We start from the raw sequence: 22,694 nt of genomic DNA, 5'->3' as shown, positions 1-22,694 counted from the left end.
AATCCAACCGGAAGCAGCTGCTCCGCCAACCAATCGGAGTGAATGACGGGCGGGGTTGAGCCCCGACCTCCCACGTGTGTTGGAGCATGCGCAGTGTCGATGACGGCTCAGGATTCAGGCGGTGGGGTGGAAATCTTCAGCCAGGGTCAGAAGTGGAGAATTTGCTCACAAAAAACTCAATCCAACAGAAAGGTTTGTGTCTTTGTGATTTCTATCCTGCATTGACAGTGATGACTTTGTAAATGAGAGATTGCAGCTCTCAGGAAAGATTAAATGGAGTAGGGCCTTTTTTCTATCGAAAACAAGGAATTAAGCCGTGACCTGAAAGAAATCTTTTAAATTATCAGTCGTTTGGAGAGGGGCGATGTGAGAGAGTCCAAAACCAGGGACCATCAATAAACAACAAGTCATAAATACAAGATAGTTACAAATAAATCCAAGGGGACAATACGGATAAATGTATTTATCACAGGTTCAGAATGTGCAACTCATTACCATGGAAAGGAGCTGAGGAAAGTGCTGAGATGTTTTCAAAAGGAAACGGGACAAACACATGAGAGAAAATGGAATCAAAAATCAGCTGAAAGGCTGAGATTTGAGAGGTGGGACAGTCGGAGATGTGTGCCGGGTATGGACAGCAGCAGAATCTGTGATAGAATGGCCTGTTTGTGTCTTATATATTCACAGTAATTCAATGTAATCTCCTTTTACAGAATATTTGCAGATGCAAACATCATGTCGAGATCTGACAGTCACTTGATTCATCAGGACCGGCCTTTCAACGTGGAAGGAGAAATGTTTGTCTGTTTAGTCTTGAGGAAAACATTCAAAAATCACTGTCATTGGAAAATCACCGAGACACCGACATCAAATAATTTTCCACAGTTAGCTGGGACTGAGCTTTAACCAATCACACAGCATGAAATTAAATTGCAGCATTTACATCAGGGAGACACCGTACTCAGGCTTCAACTGATGATCCAAGCTCGAGAGTCAGAAGGACATGAAGCAGCAATTAGACATTCAGCCCCATGAGCCTGTTCCACCATTTAATAACATCACGGCTGATCTGATAGTGACCTCAAATCTGCGGCCCACCTACACCTGATAACTTGTCAATAACCATGGAGAAACCGTGGCAATGTGGGGACTGTGGGATGGGATTCAATTACCCGTCTGAATTGGAAACTCATCGCCGCAGCCACACTGGGGAAAGGCCATTTACCTGCTCCGTGTGTGGGAAGGGATTCACTCAGTCATCGAATCTCCTGACACACCAACTTGTTCACACTGATCAGAGACCTTTTAAATGCGCTGACTGTGAAAAGAGCTTTAAAGGCAGAATGGATTTACTGATACACCAACATACACACACTGGGGAGAGGTCATTCACCTGTTTGGAATGTGGGAAGGGATTCACTCAGTTATCACACCTCCTGACACACCAACTTGTTCATACTGATCAGAGACCATTTAAATGTGCTGACTGTGAAAAGAGCTTTAAAAGCAGAAAGTATTTACTGATGCATCAACACACTCACACTGGAGAAAGGCCGTTCACCTGCTCCGTGTGTGGGAAGGGATTTAATGTTTTATCAAACCTCCGGACTCACCATCAGGTCCACTCTGACCAGAGACCGTTTAAATGTGCTGAATGTGAGAAGAGCTTTAAAAGCAGAAATGATTTACTGTTCCACCAACGCACTCACACTGGGGAGAAGCCGTTCACCTGCTCCACATGTGGGAAAGGATTCACTCAGTCATCGAACCTCCGGACACACCAACGTGTTCACACTGAAAAGAGACCTTTTACATGTGCTGACTGTGGGAAGAGCTTTAAAAGTAAAAGGTGTTTAATGATACATCAAATCACTCACACTGGGGAGAGGCCGTTCACCTGCTCCGTGTGTAGGAAGGGATTCATATGTTCATCCCAGCTTCTGAGACACCAGCGGGTTCACACTGGGCAGAGACCGTACACTTGCCCCGTGTGTGAGAAAAAATTCACTCAGTCATCCCACCTGACTAGACACCAACTTGTTCACACTGATCAGAGACCTTTTAAATGTTCTGACTGTGAAAAAAGGTTTACAAGTAAACAGAATCTGCTGAAACACCAGCGAGTTCACACTGAAACAGAATCATAGAATATACAGTGCAGAAGGAGGGCATTTGGCCCATCAAGTGCACCGGCCCTTGCAAAGAGCACCTTACTTAAGCCCATATCTCCAACCTAACCCACAACCCCACCTAACCTTTTTGGACACTAAGGGCAATTTAGTATGGCTAATCCATCTAACCTGCATATCTTTGGACTATGGAAACCGGAGCACCCGCAGACTCCGCACAGACAGTGACCTAAGCCGGGAATCAAACCTGGGACCCTGGAGCTGTGAAGCAACAGTGCTAACCTCTGTGCTACCGTGACGCCCATACGTGGGAGCGGTACTGGGGAGAGGTTGTTTAACTGCTCCGTGTGTGGGAGGAGATTCACTCAGTCAAACAACCTGCACAGGCATCAGCAAGTTCACAGGCAACAGCAGGGTTTGGATTAGCTGTTGTTGCTGCTGTTGGTCACATCTGGGACTGAATGACGCCTGGACGTCTGTTTCCAGTGCAGCGCCACAGTTTCCGGTATATATCAATGATTTAGACTTAAATGTAAGCACCACGATTATACAAAAGTTGCTGATGTGTTTTAGACAATGAGGGAGAAAGCCATGGGCTGGGTCAGGTGGACAGAAAAGTGGTAAATGGAAATTTAGATAATGAGAGGTTAGGAACACACTTCAGTTAACTTCCTATAAAAATAAGGTCACTTCAGGATAATGGAAAAAACTGATTGGTGAGGATCTGATGAATCTATATTTGTTTTATTCTTAAGTTTATTTACTTAAGTCAGTTAATAATGAAATAAATAAAGACACGGCAGAACATCCCAGCCCTGTGGAATACACATCCAGTTCCATGTGGAAAAAATCGGGCACTTCCATTACGCTTGGCAATCACAAGTGCTGGAGCAGCAGGAAGCAAAGGGGATTGGTCCAGAGGTATTTTTGTGACCGGAAGACTGTTTCCAGTGGAGCTCTGGATTGTTCAGGACAAGATTCCCTGCTTTGTGTGGTATATATGAATGATTTAGACTTTAAGAAAGGGACATGGTTAAGATATTTGCAGTCCCGTGGTTGACAGTGAGGAATAAAGTTGGAGACGACAGGAAGATATCGGTAGACTGCTCAGCTGGGCAGCAAAGAAGCAAATGATTGTCAATCTGGAGAAGTGTGAAGTAATAAACACACTTGTGGTTCATGTACAAGGACACACAGATCCTTCTTCACTGTGGTATTCTGCAGTCTTTCTATTTAAATTATTATTATTATTCCCAACATGGGACAACTTCACTTTTTTTCAAAATTATACTTTATCTGCCAAATATTTCCCACTGACTTCGCCTATGTGTGATCTTTCTGCCGGCTGTGTAACTTGGTGAAGCTCTTTTCACAGTCAGTTCACTGGAACACTCATTTGGGTGTGTGTGTATCGGCACGTTTCCAGTCACAATAATATTTGAAATCTTTTCCCACGGGCAGAATAGACTTAACATTACTCCTTCCACATTAAAAGGCCTGTGATATTCCAGTCCCAATGAATCGAACAACTGTTACCCTTCAATGTGATGTTTGGTTTGAGTTTCTCATCTGCAAATTTTCCTCTTTAATACCTTGTACAAAATTTGGGACAGTCAATTCCACTTTCAATGTTTTCTTCCAATTACCCAAAGCTGTATATTCTCATCTCACAAACTCTGCCTTCTTTCTGTGATAAGAACCAAACCCATCTCACCATCTGCACCATTTCTTTCCTCCACTCCCAGTTTTCTCCCTCCCTCTCCTCTGCCTGGGTTCAGTTCTCCAGCTCCTGTCTGCAGACTGACAATAAAATCAATGGTTCTTAATGAGGGTTTGGGGCCTCCAGCGGGTATTTGTGAATCCCCCCTGCCCACCTGCCAGGGTTTCCTTCCTTGCCAGAGATCAGAGTCCTCAATGATTTGAATGCAAAGTGTAAGCTCTTATTTATTATCCCCCATCCCCCGTCCTCTGATGTGAACCATCTTCCAGTGTCTGAAGCAGGATGAAGCCCGTTAACCTGGGCCTGTTCCCGGGAGGGAGGGAGAAGCCCCGCAGCTGCAAACCAGGGAGCTGACAATGATTGTGAAGGGTTTGCTCCAGCTCACAATGTCTGGGGACTGATTGACGGCAGGTATGGACCAATCGGAAGAGTTGCGGGCTGGAGGACCGAACGAGAACGGCTGGTCCTCCAACCAATCAGTGTGAATGGGAGGCGAGGCTGAGCCCGGATGTCCCACATTGCTGAAAGTCTGCATCATTTTGAAAGCTGATTTTTATAATAATCTTTATTGTCACAAGTAGGTTTACATTAACACTATGATGAAGTTACTGTGAAAAGCCCCTAGTCACCACATTCCGGCACCTGTTCGGGTACACAGAGGGAGAAGCCACCAATAGAACAAGTATTGTTTCTCATTCTAACAACTAGGACAGGATAGGGAGAAGGTTAACATTCTAACAACTAGGACAGGATAGGGAGAAGGTTAATACTGTTACCATTTAAAGGTGGCACGGTGGTGCAATGGTTAGTACTGCTGCCTCACGGCGTCGAGGTCCCAGGTTTGATCCAACTGCAATTATGTAGTTTTCAGGTTTCCTACCACACTTCTACACATAAGCACCTACACACACTCACAGACACACAGAAGCACCCACACACTCACAGACACACACGGGGACACTTCCAGTCCAATCAGATGGAAATTTTTCCTCACACTAACCAACTTGACTATTACTGTGGTTAGGTCCACAGTTTTGCCGAAATTCAAGTAAACCTATCCCTGCCGGACTGTGAGCAGTTTTAACCATCCAGTGTTTTAACCGTCCAGTGATCAATGTGAGATTGTTTACAATACAGGGCACCATCCTTGAATCATTGCAACCTGGTATTACAGATTATGCTAATTCCCCTGAGCTTGATGGGGAGATGAAGAGGAATCTAAGACAGGTTACAAAGAGAAAAATGCAACGGGAATGTTTGCACTGAGCAAGAGGAAAGCTTTGAAGCAGCAAAAGGATTAAATACCTTGCGCCCCGAGGTGATGTGTGTGTGTGCGGGGGGGGGGGGGGGGGGGGAGGTTGTAAACAGAAGGCAGACAGGTGGGGACCGTCCAAATAATTATTTTTTTGAAAATATTTCATTACAGCATATATAATTTTAAAGAGGAAAAACAACAAAGTAAATAACACCCACTCAGCCAAACCCAGCCAACGTGGCTTACATACATAATTCCCCAATCCCCCTTTCCTACTAACTATTTCCCATCTCAACCAACCCCCCACCCCCTTCTACAAGCTTAATTATCCCCCAAAAAGTCGTTCACCGTTGGCCCCTCCTCGCAAATCCTAACATCGATCCCCTCAGGGTGAATTTGATAATTTCATGCCTGAGAAACCCGATCATGTCACTAAATCATAGCCCCGATTTCGGAGACTCCGGGTCCCTCCACGCCAATAAGATCCGTCTCCCAACTCCCAGGGAGGCAAAGGCCAAAACATCGGCCTCTCTCACCCCCTGAACTCCCGGGTCTTCCGACACACCAAACATTGCAACCTCTGGTCTCGGAACCACCCGTACCGTCAATATCTTCGACATGACATCGGCAAATCCCTGCCAAAATCCCCTAAACCTTGGGCATGCCCAAAACATACGGACATGATTTGTGGGCTCACCCGCACCATCCACACCTGAACTCCACCCCTTCAAACTACAACTAATTCTCAAAACATTATTGAACAGTTCTCAAATAGAAAGGCACTTGACCACATTAAAAGTAAGGATCTGCAACAGACGTTTGTTCTAGTAAGTCATATTTAGGGCATGATTATAAACAGACAGCATTGATTTAAGGTGATTATAAAAAGAAGCAATGCTGATGTGAAGAAAAACATTTTGTGCTGCATGTGATAACATGAAAGCACTGCTCGGAAATGTGGTGGAGGCAGATTCAATTGACGTTTTGAAAGAGAATTGGACAACTATCTTACTATCAGATCAGCCATGACCTTATTAAATGGTGGGGCAGACTGGGCTGAATAGCCAACTCCAGTTCCTTGCTCATCTGTTCGTATCTTTTGAGGAAAAAAATATCTGCAGAGTTCAGGGCCAATGACAGGGGATTGTGACTGTTGCAGAAAGTTGGCACAGATACAATTTGTCGAGTGCCTTCATTCTGTGCTGTCACCTTTCTATGCCACTGTGAGATTAGAGAAATGCAGTGCACCAATGCAAGAGAGGCAGATTGCTCCCTCCCAATATAATAGAAACCCTGTGCCCCAGTGCAGGAGAGGTTGGTTGTTGGGCAGTGTGAGCTGAACATACATGGCTGGATAACAACTAAAGCAGATGTCAAGATCCTTGGAGGGAAAGGAAATCTGGAGGGAGTGGGTCAAAAAACCTGGGGAGTTGCATTTTGCATGAATCGTGAGTGTGACCCAGTCACAATTATGAACAGTAAACAAACCTATCACTGGTAAATACTGTGCATACTGTAGAATAATGTGCTGGTCTTAAATAAAGTATCCGAACCTCTCATTGTGTTTCATGCCCAGCAGGTTGCCTGTCTGTGGTCTTCTGTTTTGCTAACTGGGAAAAAGAATCTTTCTGTTTACTAATTGCTCTCTATGGCGGCTGCTTTACCCAGAATCCCCCATGCTGCAGAAAGTCACCGATCAGTGAGTGTAGGAGGCCAGTGCACAGGTGCAGTGTGGGTGTGAGCTCTGAGCATGCTCAGTGTCAGTCATGGTGAGAGACTGAGGAGGAGCGGATGGTTCGGGAGGATATTGTGAGCACAGGGTAGGAATGGAAGCCGCGGCTGCACTGGAAACTTTATCAACTTCTGGGGTCGGCCTGAGGCCACAAATAAAAGGCCACAGGCACCATGTTTACCTCAGATGGCTGCCTGCGGCGACAGGCCCGGGGGGAGCGGGCTCACTGGTCGCCATCTTGCGAGTGGGAGTCAGGGAGGCGGGGCTTCCTCCCCGGTGACAGGCCCGAGTTACCCAGGCAACCGGCCACCGCCATCTTGGACAGGGTTCAGGTCTTTCCCATGAGAGACAGAAACTGGGATTGACAGGTTTGGGGAAGGGATATTCCAGAGAAACTAGAATTGTCTGTTCTGAATTTCTATCCTGTACTCGCAGTGAGCACTCTTTTCAATTCACTTTCCAGGGGGTCAGGGGAGGATTTTCAGACAGAAAATCGAATCAAAAATCATGTCAAAGTCTTTACAGAGGTCCATCAGGAGCTAAATATCATCGCTCTCTGAATGTGGAAGGAGAAATTATTGTCTGTTCTGTTTGGTGGAGAAGATTTAAAACATTAGTGTGACTGGAAAAGCACCGAGACGCACACACGACTCGCATGAGAGTGTTCCAGTGAACTGACTGTGGAAAGAGCTTTAACCAGTTACACAGTCTGAAAAAACATCACATCATTCACAGTGGGGCGAAACCATACACGTGTTCTGTGGACGAGGCTCCAACTGATTGTCCAACCTGGAGAATCACAAGGACACCAACTCCATGGGGAAACCGTGGAAATGTGAGGATTGTGGGAAGAGATTCAATTATCCATGCCAGCTGGAAATCCATCGACGCAGTCACACTGGAACCAACACGGTAGCATTGTGGATAGCACAATTGCTTCACAGCTCCAGGGTCCCAGGTTCGATTCCGGCTTGGGTCACTGTCTGTGCGGAGTCTGCACATCCTCCCCGTGTGTGCGTGGGTTTCCTCCGGGTGCTCCGGTTTCCTCCCACAGTCCAAAGATGTGCAGGTTAGGTGGATTGGCCATGATAAATTGCCCTTAGTGTCCAAAATTGCCCTTAGTGTTGGGTGGGGTTACTGGTTTCTGGGGATAGGGTGGAGGTGTTGACCTTGGGTAGGGTGCTCTTTCCAAGAGCCGGTGCAGACTCGATGGGCCGAATGGCCTCCTTCTGCACTGTAAATTCTCTGATAACCACCGCAGAAAGATTGTGGAAATGTGAGGATTGTGGTAAAGGATTCTATTACCCATGCCTGCTGGAAATCCATCAACGCAGTCACACTGGGGAGAAGCCATTCATCTGCTCCATATGTGGGAAAGGATTCACTCAGTCGTCTGGCCTTTCGTTACATCAGCGAGATCACACTGGGGAGAGGCCATTCAGCTGCTCTGTCTGTGGGAAGGGTTTTACTCAGTTATCAGCCCTGCTGACACACCAGAGAAATCACACTGGGGAGAGCCCATTCAGTTGCACTTCCTGTGGAAAGAGGTTCAGGTCTTCATCCAACCTCAGCACCCACAAGTGTGTTCACACTGGGGAGAAACCATTCACCTGCTCCGAGTGTGGGATGGGATTCACTCAGTCAACCAACCTGGTGGGACACAGGAGAATTCACACTGAGGAGAAACCACTCAGCTGCACTTCCTGTGGAAAGAGCTTCAGGCAGTTATCCACACTCACTGCACACCAACGCACTCACACTGGAGAGAGACCATTAACCTGTTCCTTATGTGGGAAGGGATTCACGCAATCAGCCAGCCTCATGTTACACCAGCGAATTCACACTGAGGAGAGGCCGTTTGGCTGCACTCACTGTGGAAAGAGATTCAGGCAGTCTTCCGACCTCACTGCACACCATGTTCACACCGGGCAGAGACCATTCATCTGCTCCGTCTGTGGAACGGGATTCAATCAGTCATCCGGCCTTTGGTCACACCGGTGAGTTCACACTGAGGTGAAGCCATTCAGCAGCACAGCCTGTGGAAAGAGTTTCAGATCTTCATCTGATCTCAACGTACACAAGCGCGTTCACACTGGGGAGAGGCCGTTCACCCGCTCTGTGTGGGAAGGGATTCAGTCGGTCACACAATCTGAGGACACACCAGAGAGTTCACAAGTGACTGCAGGGATTGGATTATGCTGTTATTGTTGCTGTTACACACATCCAGGATTGTTAGTCTGATAATATTTGGTTTGTTTCTGGTGAAACAACCCAATAACAGACGGAACTGTAATGTTCTGGATATCACCCTGATTCTCGGGGCTGCAATGTCCCTGTTTAAAACACCATCTGGGATCTTTCCCCTTCAGTCAAGAACTCTCAACAGAAGCTACTTTACAATAAAATTATTAACTTCTACTCGAATCCTAAATTGCTCTTTGATGTAAAATCTACAATTCCGTGTCTGAAAGGTTCCACTGATGAACATCTCCAATTGTAACATGCTGATTAATCCTTGCTGACAATTCTCTCTGACATATACGTTCTTCAAATTGGGAGCTCCATTATATTATCACGGCACATTGAACAAAACAGTAAAGTATTTCACAGACACAAATAAAATTTACATTGACATTGATGAACAGTCAACATTGATATTGATGAAGTTTGGAAGTCGCTGAGTTGAATCATTTCTGACACAGTAGCAGCATCATTTGGTAAAGGTGGAACCCACAACAAAGTCTGGTTTGAGAGCCACTCAGCAGAGATGACATCTGTCATTGAAGCAAAAAGCAAAGCCGACCTGATGTACAACATAAATCCAACACCGAGAACACTGCATCATGTGAAAGTAACCCAGAAAGTAGCAAAGGACAGTAGCAAATAAACACGGGATGAGCCGACATCAAGAATTCCCAACTGCCTATGACAATGGAAATATATCTGTAATGTATTTGATGGGATTAAGAGGACAATTAGTACTGCTTTCACCAAAGTAGATGTCCTGAAATCATCAGATTCTAAAATCCTCACTGACAGAAATAAACAGATGTCCCGTTGGGTTGAACACGACCGTGAGGTGCACTCCTGTGAGACGGACAGCTCCTCGTCTCTGTTTGACTCTCCTGCAGCTTCCTATCATGGTTGAATTGGACAAGAACCCTCATCATTTGAGCTGGACAAGGCCATTGATTGCTGAACAAGCAACAAGGTGCCCGGCGAGGATGGAATTCCAGCTGAACTGCTCACACACAGAAAGTCCCATCAACTGTCCCACCTTCATAACCTCCTCTTTTGGGGTGTGAGACTGGTCCACGGAACATGTGAGATGCAATAAAAACAGCAGTGACAAAGGAGACAGCATCAACTACAGGGACATCTCACTCCTTAGAGTCAGGGGGAAGACCTTCACTCGGGTCATGTTTAAAGATTCATCGACTTGCAGACTGAGTGTATCCAGAAGCACAGTGCGGTTTCTGTGCTGACAGATCTACAGTGAACATGATCTTCTCCACACACCAGCTACAAGAGAAGTGAACAATTGGGATTTAATCTAAAGTATCAGTGCTGAGAAAGTGAAATGTTCTAATTAGTGAGTGAAAGTAAACCTTTAAGTGTGTCTCATAATTTACTGGTACAATTGGAAAAGGCACCAAAACGTTTCAAACTCTGAAGATAAACTTCAGCCTTGAAGTTATGTTTCGGAGCTCACAAGCTGTGGGAATCTTTGTGACTGTTTCCTCTTCCCTTTTGTAAACAAGCAGAGAAGTTAACTCTTTCCCCTGACAGCACGGCAATGATTTGAAATAAAGACTTGTCTTTTAAAGATTTGGTTTTATCCAATTTGTTGGGGTCATATTTCCGGTTGTGGGAATCGTAGCGGGCGGAATGGAAAATTTAAAGGTCCATTGACCTTGGGAGGGAATTTCAGGGCTCCGGAATAAGATAGAATGATCCTTAATGGGATGTCCCACTGAGAATAAAAGAGAACGGTCACACCATCAAATGGGAATTGGAATTATTCAGCCTGGGGCAGGCAAATGGTTTCTCCCCAGTGTGAACTCGCTGATGTAACAGAAAGCTGGATAACTGAGTGAATTCCCAGACTTAGAGCAGGGGTACGGCCTCTCCCCGGTGTAAACTCGTTGGTGTGTCAGCAGATTTGCTTTTCTTTTGAAGCTCTTCTCACAGTCGGAAGCTTTCAAAGGTCTGGTATCAGAGTGAACAAGTTGATGTGTAGTGAGGTGGGTTAGTTGAGTGAACCTCTTCCCACACTTGGAGCAAGTGAATGGTCTTTCGCCGGTGTGACTGCGCCGATGAATATCCAGCACAGACAGATATGAATCCCTTACCATGGTCCCCACATTTCCATGGTTTGTCCATGTGTCTCTCCAGGTTGGACAATCGGTTGAAAACTGAATGGTGTGATTTATTTTCAGGCAGTGTCAAAGCTCTTTCCACAGTCAGTTCACTGGAACACTCTCACTCGGGTGTGTGTGTCTCTCGGTGCTTTCCCAGGCACACCAGTGTTTTGAAATCTTTTTCCACAGACAGCACAGCCAAGCATGTCTCCATCCACATTCAAAAGCCAATGATATTCAGGTCCTGATGAATTGAATGACTGTCAGATCTTGATGTGATGTTTGACTTGAGTTTCCTTTCTGTCAATCCACTCCTTGTAACCCTTTAAAACCAATTTGCACAGATTAGCCCAGGACAGAAACGTAGAACAGATAATTCTAGTTCCCGGGGTTTAATTATTACTCTCATCTCCCCAAAGCTGCAAATCCCAGTCCCACACACCCTCCCCTTCCCACAAACTCACCACAATGGTTTCACGGTCACCAATACCGAGATGAACATTGAATTTCAGATTATTAATTGAATTTACATTCCACCAATTGCCATGATGGGATTTGAATCCTTGTCCCCAGAACACTAGCCTGTGCCTGGATCGCTGGTATAGTGAACCCCCATGGAAAGTGGTACTGACCTGGAACTCAATGCTTACACTCAAAGACCAATAATATCCAGGTTCTGATTAATAAAGTGACTCTCGACTTCCGGGTGCGGCGATGACCAGCTAAGTCGCACGTTTCGGCAACTCGCGGTGGAACGGACTTTTGGGCTCCTAATAGGAGCCCCAACGGCAATTTTAACAGCTAAAAGCACTGTGCGGTAAACCAGAAGGGAATCCCCCCTGGATACGGATGGAAAAAGGAGAGGAAAGTGGCCGGATTGCGGTGGATCCTTTAGAGCAGCGGCAAGGAAGGCAAGCAAAAACCAAGATGGCGTCGGAAGGTGGCAGTTTAATATGGGGCCCTGAACAACACGAGTTTTTGAAATGCTGCGTGGAAGAGCTTAAAAAGGAGATGAAGAAGGAGCTGTTGGCCCCGATATTACAGGCGATTGAAGGGCTGAAAGATGAGCAAAAGACCCAGGAGCGGGAGCTTCGGGTCGTGAAGGCAAAGGCTGCCGAGAACGAGGACGATATACAGGGCCTGGTGGTGAAGACGGAGATGCACGAGGCACACCGTAAACGATGTGTGGAAAGGCTGGAGGTGCTGGAGAATAATGCGAGGAGGAAGAATTTAAGGATTCTTGGTCTTCCTGAAGGTGCAGAAGGGGCGGACGTCGGGGCATATGTGAGCACGATGCTGCACTCGTCGATGGGATCGGAGGCCCCGACGGGTCTGCTGGAGGTGGAGGGAGCCTATCGAGTTATGGCGCGAAGACCGAGGGCTGGAGAAATTCCTCGAGCCATAGTGGTGAGATTCCTCCGTTTTAAGGACAGAGAGATGGTCCTAAGATGGGCAAAGAAAACTCGGAGCAGCAGATGGGAGAACGCGGTGATCCGCGTATATCAAGACTGGAGTGCGGAGGTGGCGAGAAGGAGGGCGAGCTTTAATCGGGCCAAGGCGGTGCTTCATAAAAAGAAGATCAAATTTGGAATGCTGCAGCCGGCAAGACTGTGGGTCACATATCAAGGGAAGCACCACTACTTTGAAACGGCGGATGAGGCGTGGACATTTATTGTTGAAGAGAAATTGGAATGAGTGGGTTATTAAAAAAGAACGTTTGAGACAAAGTGGTGCGGTGAATATGGGGGGCGAAGAGGGGGGAAAAATGGGGGAGAGATGATTTTTATGTTGTTAATCCTGCGACCCGGTAACTTTTCTCTCTTCCACAGGTTGTGGGGGAGGGAGGAAGGGAGGTGGAGGAGTTGGGGTCGTTGGCCATTGGGGGCGGGGCCAAAAGGGAAGCGCGGGCTTTGTTCCCGCGCTATGATAATTATGGCGGGAATAGGGAAACAGGAAGGAGGGGGCGTCGCACGGTGCGAGCCGAGGTCACGGGGGGAAGCCGAGGTCGGCCAGAGTTTGCTGACTTCTGGGAGCAACATGGGGGGTGTAACTACGCTAGTGGGGATCAAGCGGGGGGGGGGGGGTGGGAGGGGGGGATTTACTGGGTTGCTGCTGCTGGGGAGAAGGGGGAGCTGGTATGGGGTGGGGTGGGCGGGGCGGGGGGGCACCGCCTGGGGGGGACACAGCTGCGTGGGAACCGGGTGAGGAGCTGGGTAAAAGGGGATGGCTAATCGACAAGGGGGGGGGGTAAAGAGCCCCCCAACCCGGCTGATCACGTGGAATGTGAGAGGGCTGAACGGGCCGATAAAGAGGGCACGGGTACTCGCACACCTAAAGAAACTTAAGGCAGATGTGGTTATGTTACAGGAGACGCATTTGAAACTGATAGACCAGGTTAGACTACGCAAAGGATGGGTGGGGCAGGTGTTTCATTCGGGGCTAGATGCAAAAAACAGGGGGGTGGCTATATTAGTGGGGAAGCGGGTAATGTTTGAGGCAAAGACCATAGTGGCGGATAGTGGGGGCAGATACGTGATGGTGAGTGGCAAATTACAGGGGGAGGCGGTGGTCTTAGTGAACGTATATGCCCCGAACTGGGATGATGCCAACTTTATGAGGCGCATGTTAGGACGTATCCCAGACCTAGAGGTGGGGAAGTTGGTAATGGGTGGAGATTTTAACATGGTGCTGGAACCAGGACTGGACAGATCGAGGTCCAGGACTGGAAGGAGGCCGGCAGCAGCCAAGGTGCTTAAAGACTTTATAGAGCAGATGGGAGGAGTAGACCCATGGAGATTTAGTAGACCTAGGAGTAAGGAGTTTTTCGTTTTTCTCCTATGTCCACAAAGTTTATTCGCGAATAGACTTTTTTGTTTTGGGAAGGGCGTTGATCCCGAAGGTGAGGGGGACGGAGTATATGGCTATAGCTATCTCGGATCACGCTCCACATTGGGTGGACTTGGAGATAGGGGAGGAAAAAGAACGGCGTCCACCCTGGAGAATGGACATGGGACTAATGTCGGATGGGGGGTGTGTCTAAGGGTGAGGGGGTGTATTGAAAAGTACTTGGAACTCAACGATAATGGGGAGGTCCAGGTGGGAGTGGTCTGGGAGGCGCTGAAGGCAGTGGTTAGAGGGGAACTGATATCAATCAGGGCACATAAAGGAAAGCAGGAGAGTAGGGAACGGGAGCGGTTGCTGCAAGAACTTCTGAGGGTGGACAGGCAATATGCGGAGGCACCGGATGAGGGACTGTACAGGGAAAGGCAAAGGCTACACGTAGAATTTGATTTGCTGACTACGGGTACTGCAGAGGCACAGTGGAGGAAGGCACAGGGTGTACAATACGAATATGGGGAGAAGGCGAGCAGGTTGCTGGCCCACCAACTGAGGAAAAGGGGAGCAGCGAGGGAAATAGGGGGAGTGAGGGATTAGGAGGGAGAGATGGAGCGGGGAGCGGAGAGAGTGAATGGAGTGTTCAAGGCATTCTATGAAAGATTATATGAAGCTCAGCCCCCGGATGGGAAGGAGAGAATGATGTGTTTTCTGGACCAGCTGGAATCTCCTAAGGTGGAGGAGCAGGAGAGGGTGGGACTGGGAGCACAGATCGAAATGGAGGAAGTAGTGAAAGGAATTAGGAGCATGCAGGCGGGGAAGGCTCCGGGACCGGATGGATTCCCAGTTGAATTTTACAGGAAATATGTGGACTTGCTCGCCCCGCTACTGATGAGAACCTTTAATGAGGCGAGGGAAAGGGGACAGCTGCCCCCGACTATGTCAGAGGCAACGATATCGCTTCTCCTAAAGAAAGAAAAAGACCCGCTGCAATGCGGGTCCTATAGGCCTATTTCCCTCCTGAATGTAGACGCTAAGATTCTGGCCAAGGTAATGGCAATGAGGATAGAGGATTGTGTCCCGGGGGTGGTCCATGAGGACCAAACTGGGTTTGTGAAGGGGAGACAGCTGAATACGAATATACGGAGGCTGCTAGGGGTAATGATGATGCCCCCACCAGAGGGGGAAGCGGAGATAGTGGTGGCGATGGATGCCGAGAAAGCATTTGATAGAGTGGAGTGGGATTATTTGTGGGAGGTGTTGAGGAGATTTGGCTTTGGAGATGAGTATATTAGATGGGTACAGCTGCTGTATAGGGCCCCGATGGCGAGCGTGGTCACGAATGGACGGGGGTCTGCATATTTTCGGCTCCATAGAGGGACGAGGCAGGGATGTCCTCTGTCCCCATTATTGTTTGCACTGGCGATTGAGCCCCTGGCAATAGCATTGAGGGGTTCCAGGAAGTGGAGGGGAGTACTCAGGGGAGGAGAAGAACACCGGGTATCTCTGTATGCGGACGATTTGTTGTTGTATGTGGCGGACCCGGCGGAGGGGATGCCAGAGATAATGCAGATACTTGGGGAGTTTGGAGAATTTTCAGGATATAAACTGAACATGGGGAAAAGTGAGTTGTTTGTGGTGCATTCAGGGGGGCAGGGCAGAGAAATAGAGGACTTACCGCTGAGGAAGGTAACAAGGGACTTTCGCTACTTGGGGATCCAGATAGCCACGAATTGGGGTACATTGCACAGGTTAAATTTAACGCAGTTGGTGGAACAGATGGAGGAGGACTTCAAGAGATGGGACATGGTATCCCTGTCACTGGCAGGGAGGGTGCAGGCTGTTAAAACGGTGGTCCTCCCGAGATTCCTTTTTGTGTTTCAGTGCCTCCCGGTGGTGATCACGAAGGCTTTTTTCAAAAGGATTGAGAAGAATATCATGGGTTTTGTGTGGGCCGGGAAGACCCCAAGAGTGAGGAGGGGATTTTTGCAGCGTAGTAGGGATAGGGGGGGACTGGCACTACCGAGCCTAAGTGAGTACTACTGGGCCGCCAATATCTCAATGGTATGCAAGTGGATGGGAGAAGAGGAGGGAGCGGCGTGGAAGAGATTGGAGAGGGCGTCCTGCAGGGGGACTAGCCTACAAGCTATGGTGACGGCGCCATTGCCGTTCTCACCGAAGAAATACACCACAAGCCCGGTGGTGGTGGCTACTCTGAAAATCTGGGGGCAGTGGAGACGGCATAGGGGTAAGACGGGAGCCTCGGGGTGGTCCCCGATCAGACATAACCATAGGTTTGCTCCGGGGAGAATGGATGGGGGATTTGGAACATGGCAAAGAGCAGGAGTAACACAATTGAGAGATCTGTTTGTAGATGTGACGTTTGCAAGTCTGGGAACGCAGACCGAAAAATATGGGTTGTCCCAAGGGAATGCATTCCGGTATATGCAACTCAGGGCTTTTGCTAGGCAACAGGTGAGGGGATTCCCGCAGCTCCCGACGCAGGAGGTACAGGACAGAGTGATCTCAAAGACATGGGTGGGGGACGGTAAGGTATCAGATATATATAGGGAAATGAGGGACGAGGGGGAGATTATGGTAGATGAGCTGAAAGGGAAATGGGAAGAGGAGCTGGGGGAGGAGATTGAGGAGGGGCTGTGGGCTGATGCCCTAAGTAGGGTAAACTCATCGTCCTCGTGTGCCAGGCTAAGCCTGATACAATTTAAGGTGTTACACAGGGCGCATATGACTGGAGCACGGCTCAGTAAATTTTTTGGAGTAGAGGATAGGTGTGCGAGATGCTCGAGAAGCCCAGCGAATCACACCCACATGTTCTGGTCATGTCCGGCACTACAGGGGTTTTGGATGGGGGTGACAAAGGTGCTTTCGAAGGTGGTGGGGGTCCAGGTCGAACCAAGCTGGGGGTTGGCTATATTCGGGGTTGCAGAGGAGCCGGGAGTGCAGGAGGCGAAAGAGGCTGATGTTTTGGCCTTTGCATCCCTAGTAGCCCGGCGCAGGATACTGTTGATGTGGAAGGAAGCCAAGCCCCCGGGTGTGGAGACCTGGATAAATGACATGGCAGGGTTTATAAAGTTGGAATGGATTAAGTTCGTCCTAAGGGGATCGGCTCAAGGGTTCACCAGGCGGTGGCAACCGTTCGTCGAATACCTCACAGAAAGATAGAGGGAATGGAAAAGAAGAAGACAGCAGCAGCAACCCGGGCGGGGGTGGTAGGGGGGGGGGGGGGGGTAGGGGAGGGGGGGGTAGGGGAGGGGGGGGTAGGGGAGGGGGGGGCGGGGGTGGTAGGGGAGGGGGGGGGAGGAACCAGAAGGACTCTCAGGGATGTTAGTGTACATGTATAATATGTATAGGTTGTTGTTATAGGTAATTGTATATTGGATTGTTGAATTGTATTTTTGGAGAGTATTTATTTGGGACAAGGCAGTTGCCATTTAGTTTTGTTTTTTAATTTTGATGTTGTTTATATATTATTTATTTCTTGCTTAAAACTGGCCATTGTTATTTATATTGTTATATTACTGTGTAAAGGATACACAATGTACTATCATGGTTGGCCAAAAATTTTGAATAAAATACATTTTTAAAAAAATAAATAAAGTGACTCTCTCAGGTCTCAATGTCTTGTTTGATTTCACTTTGCTGTGTTTAAATCCTCCACTTGTCACGCCCTGTAAAAGGAGTTTCCAGAATCCATCACTGTCAGTCCTGCTGAGTGGACAGAGCTCACCGCGCATGCGCCCTGCTGCACACTGCCCCCTATGAGAATGGTGGTGGTTAACTGGGGAAAGGCTCTGCAGGAAAACCTTCCCGCTGGGTGCAAACACGGGAGCGGTATTTTTTTGTTTCAGCTTTGACGCCTGCACTGGGTGTTTGTGAAGCCTCCCCATCCACCCACTGCCCCTAACGCTGCCTCCGCTTATCCGCCTCCTTCCCGCCTGAAGATGAAACAAACAAACGTCTGTCCCTGGGCACGAGCCGCACTGCGCATGCTCCACAGCACAATGCCCGGGGAGTGATTGACGGCAGGTGCAGACCAATAGGAAGAGGGGGCAGGGCTGGAGGACCAAACGGAAGCTGCTGGTCTTCCAAGCAATCGGAGTGAATGAGGGGCGGGGCTGATCACGGATCTCCCTCATTGGCTGAGACTCTGCAATATTTTGAGTTCTTCCCAATGTCCACGTGGACGCGGGTACCAAACCTCATTTCCTGCCTTTGAGATGTTGACCAATGGGAAGATTTGGAGGACCGGATGAACTCTGGTCCTCCAGGCAATCAGGCTACTGGCTTTGTGTGAATGAAGATTGAGCTTCACACAGACTGAAACGTCTTCCTGTGTCAAACCTGAGTGAAATACTTTATTTCCACTTCTTTTCAAAGCGTTTAATTCATTGACTCTTCTACAGAACTGTTGCAACAAGGAACAACAAAGTTTAACTCTGTTTCTCTCGTCATAGATGTGGCAAGGTGGCACAGTGGTTAGCACTGCTGCATCACAGCGCCAGAAACCCAGGTCAATTCCGGCCTTGGGTGACTGTGGAGTTTGCACATTCTCCCTGTGTCTGTGTGAGTTCGCCCCGGGTGCTCCAGTTTTCTCCCACTGTCCAAAGATGTGCCGGTTTGGTGGATTGGCAATGCTAAATTGCCCCTTAGTGTCCAAAGGTGAAGTGGGGTTATGGGGAGAGGGCAAGGGAAGTGCACCTGGGTGGGGTGCTCCTTTGTAGGATTGGTGCAAACACGATGGGTCAAATGGCCTCCTTCTGCAGTATAGGGATTCAATGATGCTGCCAGACCAGTTGAGTTAATCTAGGATTTTCTGTTTTACTCTATATTACAGACATTTCTAATCCAATAATTATATTTATTGAGCCATCAACTACCAGGAGCATTGTGTTGATGTTTCAGCTATTCCGGCCTTGGGTGACTGTGTGAAGTTTGCACATTGTCCCCCGTGACTGTGTGGGTTCCCTCCGGGTGCACTAGTTTTCTCCCACCATCCAAAGATGGGTAGGTTAGGTGGATTGACTATTCTAAGTGTCCAAACAAAGGTTAGGTGAGGTGACTGGGTTACGGGGATAGGGTGGAGACATGGGCTTAAGTGGGGTGCTCTTTCTGAGGGCCGGTGCAGGCTCGATGGGCCAAATGGCCTCCTTCTGCACTGTAAATTGTTGTATTTTCTCTCCCACAGTCTGACCCGGTGGGCCTGTCTGGTGTTATTTCTTGGTACTGTCCATGTGTTTGGATGTTTGGGTATTTTAGGGAGCAGGTAGAACTTCCTTGGTTCTACCTGTTGTCCCCTGTTGTTTTTGGTTAATGTGTCTGGAGTCTTTTGCGTTCTTCCAGTCCATCTCCAATTCTCCTTACTGTCTCAGGTATATGGATCTAGGTAGCTTGGTGTTGTGATTCGTGTTGTTTAGTTGCTGTCTGTCTCCAGTAGGTATTGTTATCATATCATAGAATTTACAGTGCAGAAGGAGGCCATTCAGCCTCTGCAAGAGTCTGCACCGGCTCTTGGAAAGAGCACCCTACCCAAGGCTGCACCTCCACCCTATCCCCATAACCCAGTAACCCCACCCAACACTAAGGGCAATTTTGGACACTATGGGCAATTTAGCATGGCCAATCCACCTAACCTGCACATCTTTGGACTGTGGGAGGAAACCGGAGCACCCGGAGGAAACCCACGCACACATGGGGAGGATGTGCAGACTCCGCACAGACAGTGACCCAAGCCGGAATCGAACCTGGGACCCTGGAGCTGTGAAGCAATTGTGCTATCCACTATGCTACCATGTTGTCTCTCGCTAATGACTGTGCTGCTATCCTTGTCTTCTGGTCATATGAACATATCCGTGTTGGATTCAAGCTCCCGGAGTGTCTATCTTTCTCTCCTGGTACGATACGGTTTGTCTCTTCTATTTCACTACTGTGACTGGGCAGAGACCTGATTGAAGGATCCAAACATGGGAATTCTGGGAAAGATGGCCAAAGATTTGGGAGGTGACAACATGTTCAAAGAGTTTGGAGAGGAGAGGGAGGTTGAAGACGGGGCAGTAATTTGTATGGATGGCAGGGTCAAGGTTTGTTTTATTTTTTATAAATTTTGAGTACCCAATTCATTTTTTTCAATTAAGGGGCAATTTAGCATGGCCAATCCACCAACCCTGCACAACTTTGTGTTGTGGGGGTGAAACCCACGCAAACACGGGGAGAATGTGTAAACTCCACACGGACAGTGACCCAGAGCCGGGATCGCACCTGGGACCTCGGCGCCGTGAGACAGCAGTGCTAACCGCTGCTTGCGGTGATTGTTTAACATAAACTGCCTGGAGCTCAGAAAGGACAATCTGGGGGAGGATCATACGGCAGGAACAGAGCTTCAGTCTCGACAGTCCTTCAGGGACACACTGAGGGAGTCAAACAGGCACTTTGGTCTTTCTCATCTCCCTTCACTGACACTGTGGGTTAATGTATAAGAAATGTGTCCCAGTTTCTTGCTCTTCCAGGCCTCAGAGTTCCTAATAATAATAATCGCTTATTGTCACAAATAGGCTTCAATGAAGTTACTGTGAAAAGCCCCTCGTCCCCACATTCCACCACCTGTTCGGGGAGACTGGTACGGGAATTGAACCTGCGCTGCTGGCCCCTAGACATGGAACTGAAGACTCCTTTACATCTGTGCTCAGAGCTAGGAAGAAGAACAGTAAATGCCAGAGACATGCTGTCAAATCAGAGATTGGTGGAAAATGATTTGTTCCAGACTGAAAATAAACAGCAGGTTTAAGTTTGAAAGGTAGATTGATAACCAGGGTTTCACAATGCTTCAACAGATGCCAATCCACCTAACCTGCACATCTTTGGACTGTGGGAGGAAACCGGAGCACCTGGAGTAAACCCACGCAGACACGGGGAGAACGTGCAGACTCTGCACAGACAATGACCCAAGCAGGATTCGAACCAGCATCCACAATAATTTGCTTTTATACAGAACTCGCTCCCTTAATTCTCTGACCTCTGAGTTCTCTTCCTGTTGGCTTCCAGGACAATCAATCACCAGACTCCAACATTTAAAAAAATAAATTTAGAATACCCAATTAGTATTTTTCCAATTAAGGGGCAATTTAGCATGTTCAATTCACCTACGCTGCACATCTTTGGGTTGTGGGGATGAAACCCACACAGGCACGGGGAGAATGTGCAAATTCCACACGAACAGTGACGCAGGGCCAGGATTCGAACCCGGGTGCTCAGCGTTGCAGTCCCAGTGCTAACCACTGTGCCACCGTGCGGCCCCTCCCATACGCCAACATTACACTGTCTGATAAAGTTGAAGGTTTGGAGGAAGAAACAAAATGAGGCCATGGATCGAAATTGGGAAATGAATCAGATTACCATGATTATATTTTGAAACAATGTCATTTAAAATCATGAGATTTAATAAATTAATTTTGCGCTTGATAGGTAAGGAGTGGGACTAGATAATGTTCACTACTTTACAACATTTTATTTTTCAATGACACATGGTGTTTTCCATATGGATGGGATGAATGAGTAAAGCCAGCTCATCTTCAACGCACATGCGCAGGAAAGCTCAGCCCCCAGAGCCCGCTTCCCGGAGCATGCGCTGCACAACCTCAGCAACAGCGAATGCAAACGGACGGGGGGGGGGGGGGGGGAAGGGCCGTAATGGCGGAGACGTTACCCAGCCTTCCCCGCGGTGGGGAATACCCTCTGTCCTCAGCTGGAAATCGGAACTCATGCGCAGTCCCTCCAGTATTCCGAGCATGCGCAGGCTGAGTGATGGTGATGGAGAGACGTCTGTTTGTCGCTCGGCAGCCGGTAAGAGCCCGTAGAGCGGCGGGAGGGGATCCGGCGATTACGTGGGTGGGAAGAAGGTTTATTAATGGCCCGTGTAGGCCCCAAACCCCAATAACAACCTGCAGTTCTCGTGTTTGCAGCGTCGGTGCTTTCCCCAGGAACAGGCCCAAGTTAACGGCCGCCATCTTTTTCCAGCGGGGAGCAGAGCGCAGGCGCGGGTATCGTGGTGACCTCACAATGAAGGGCAGGACGCTGGGAAGTGGAGGGTCAGAGGGAGCTTGTCCACAGTCCCTGAGGCAGCAGCACAGGGACATCAGCTGCTTCAGAAGGCAGATAGGACATTTGTCTTTATTAGCCGAAGCATAGAATATAAGAGCAGGGATGATCTGCTGGAGCTTTATAAAACACTTGTCAGCTGGATCACAGTGTGCAATTGTGGCTGCCACACTATAGGAAGGGTATTATTGCACCCCAGAGAGTGTGGAGGAGATTCACCAGGATGTTGCCTGAGCTAAATTGTTTCAGTCATGAAGAGAGGCTGGCTAAACTGGGGTTATTTTCCCCAGAGCAGGGAAAGCTGAGAGGCACATAATCGAGGTGTACAATATTATGACGGACATAGATAGGGAGGTACTTGTCCCTTTAGTAGAGAGATCAATAGCCAGGGGACATAGATTTAGGGTAGGGGATTTGAGGGAAAGCTTTTTCACCCAGAGGCTGGTGGGAATCTGGAAGTCACTACCTGAAAGGGTGGTAGAGGCAGGAACACTCACAACATTTAAGAATCATTTAGATGAGCGCTTGAAATGCAATACTTTTGACCAAG

General features: G+C 48.3%; 2 protein-coding genes across 3 annotated transcripts in view; both read left to right on the top strand.

The window, feature by feature from the left end:
- Window positions 1-3,335, top strand: part of LOC140418959 (uncharacterized) — a 123,697-nt gene extending 120,362 nt beyond the window's left edge. The window contains exons 1-2 of one of the 2 annotated variants that reach the window (XM_072502651.1): window positions 101-192; window positions 714-3,335. In XM_072502651.1, the coding sequence (XP_072358752.1) occupies window positions 1,125-2,147 (1,023 nt within the window). In that variant the 5' untranslated portion in view covers window positions 101-192; window positions 714-1,124 and the 3' untranslated portion in view covers window positions 2,148-3,335. Of the gene's footprint in view, window positions 1-100; window positions 193-713 lie in introns of those variants that run through there. The other variant, XM_072502652.1, reaches the window with a different exon arrangement.
- A 3,509-nt stretch (window positions 3,336-6,844) lies between these two features.
- Window positions 6,845-22,694, top strand: part of LOC140417795 (uncharacterized) — a 26,938-nt gene continuing 11,088 nt past the window's right edge. The window contains exon 1 of the mRNA XM_072501254.1: window positions 6,845-8,833. Within this exon, the coding sequence (XP_072357355.1) occupies window positions 8,046-8,833 (788 nt within the window). The 5' untranslated portion in view covers window positions 6,845-8,045. The remainder of the gene's footprint in view (window positions 8,834-22,694) is intronic.

The sequence above is a fragment of the Scyliorhinus torazame genome, chromosome 5 (assembly GCF_047496885.1).
Source record: "Scyliorhinus torazame isolate Kashiwa2021f chromosome 5, sScyTor2.1, whole genome shotgun sequence".
Taxonomy (NCBI): Eukaryota; Metazoa; Chordata; class Chondrichthyes; order Carcharhiniformes; family Scyliorhinidae; genus Scyliorhinus; species Scyliorhinus torazame.
The sequence above is the reverse complement of the archived record's forward strand: the minus strand, read 5'-3'. Positions and strand labels throughout refer to the sequence as shown.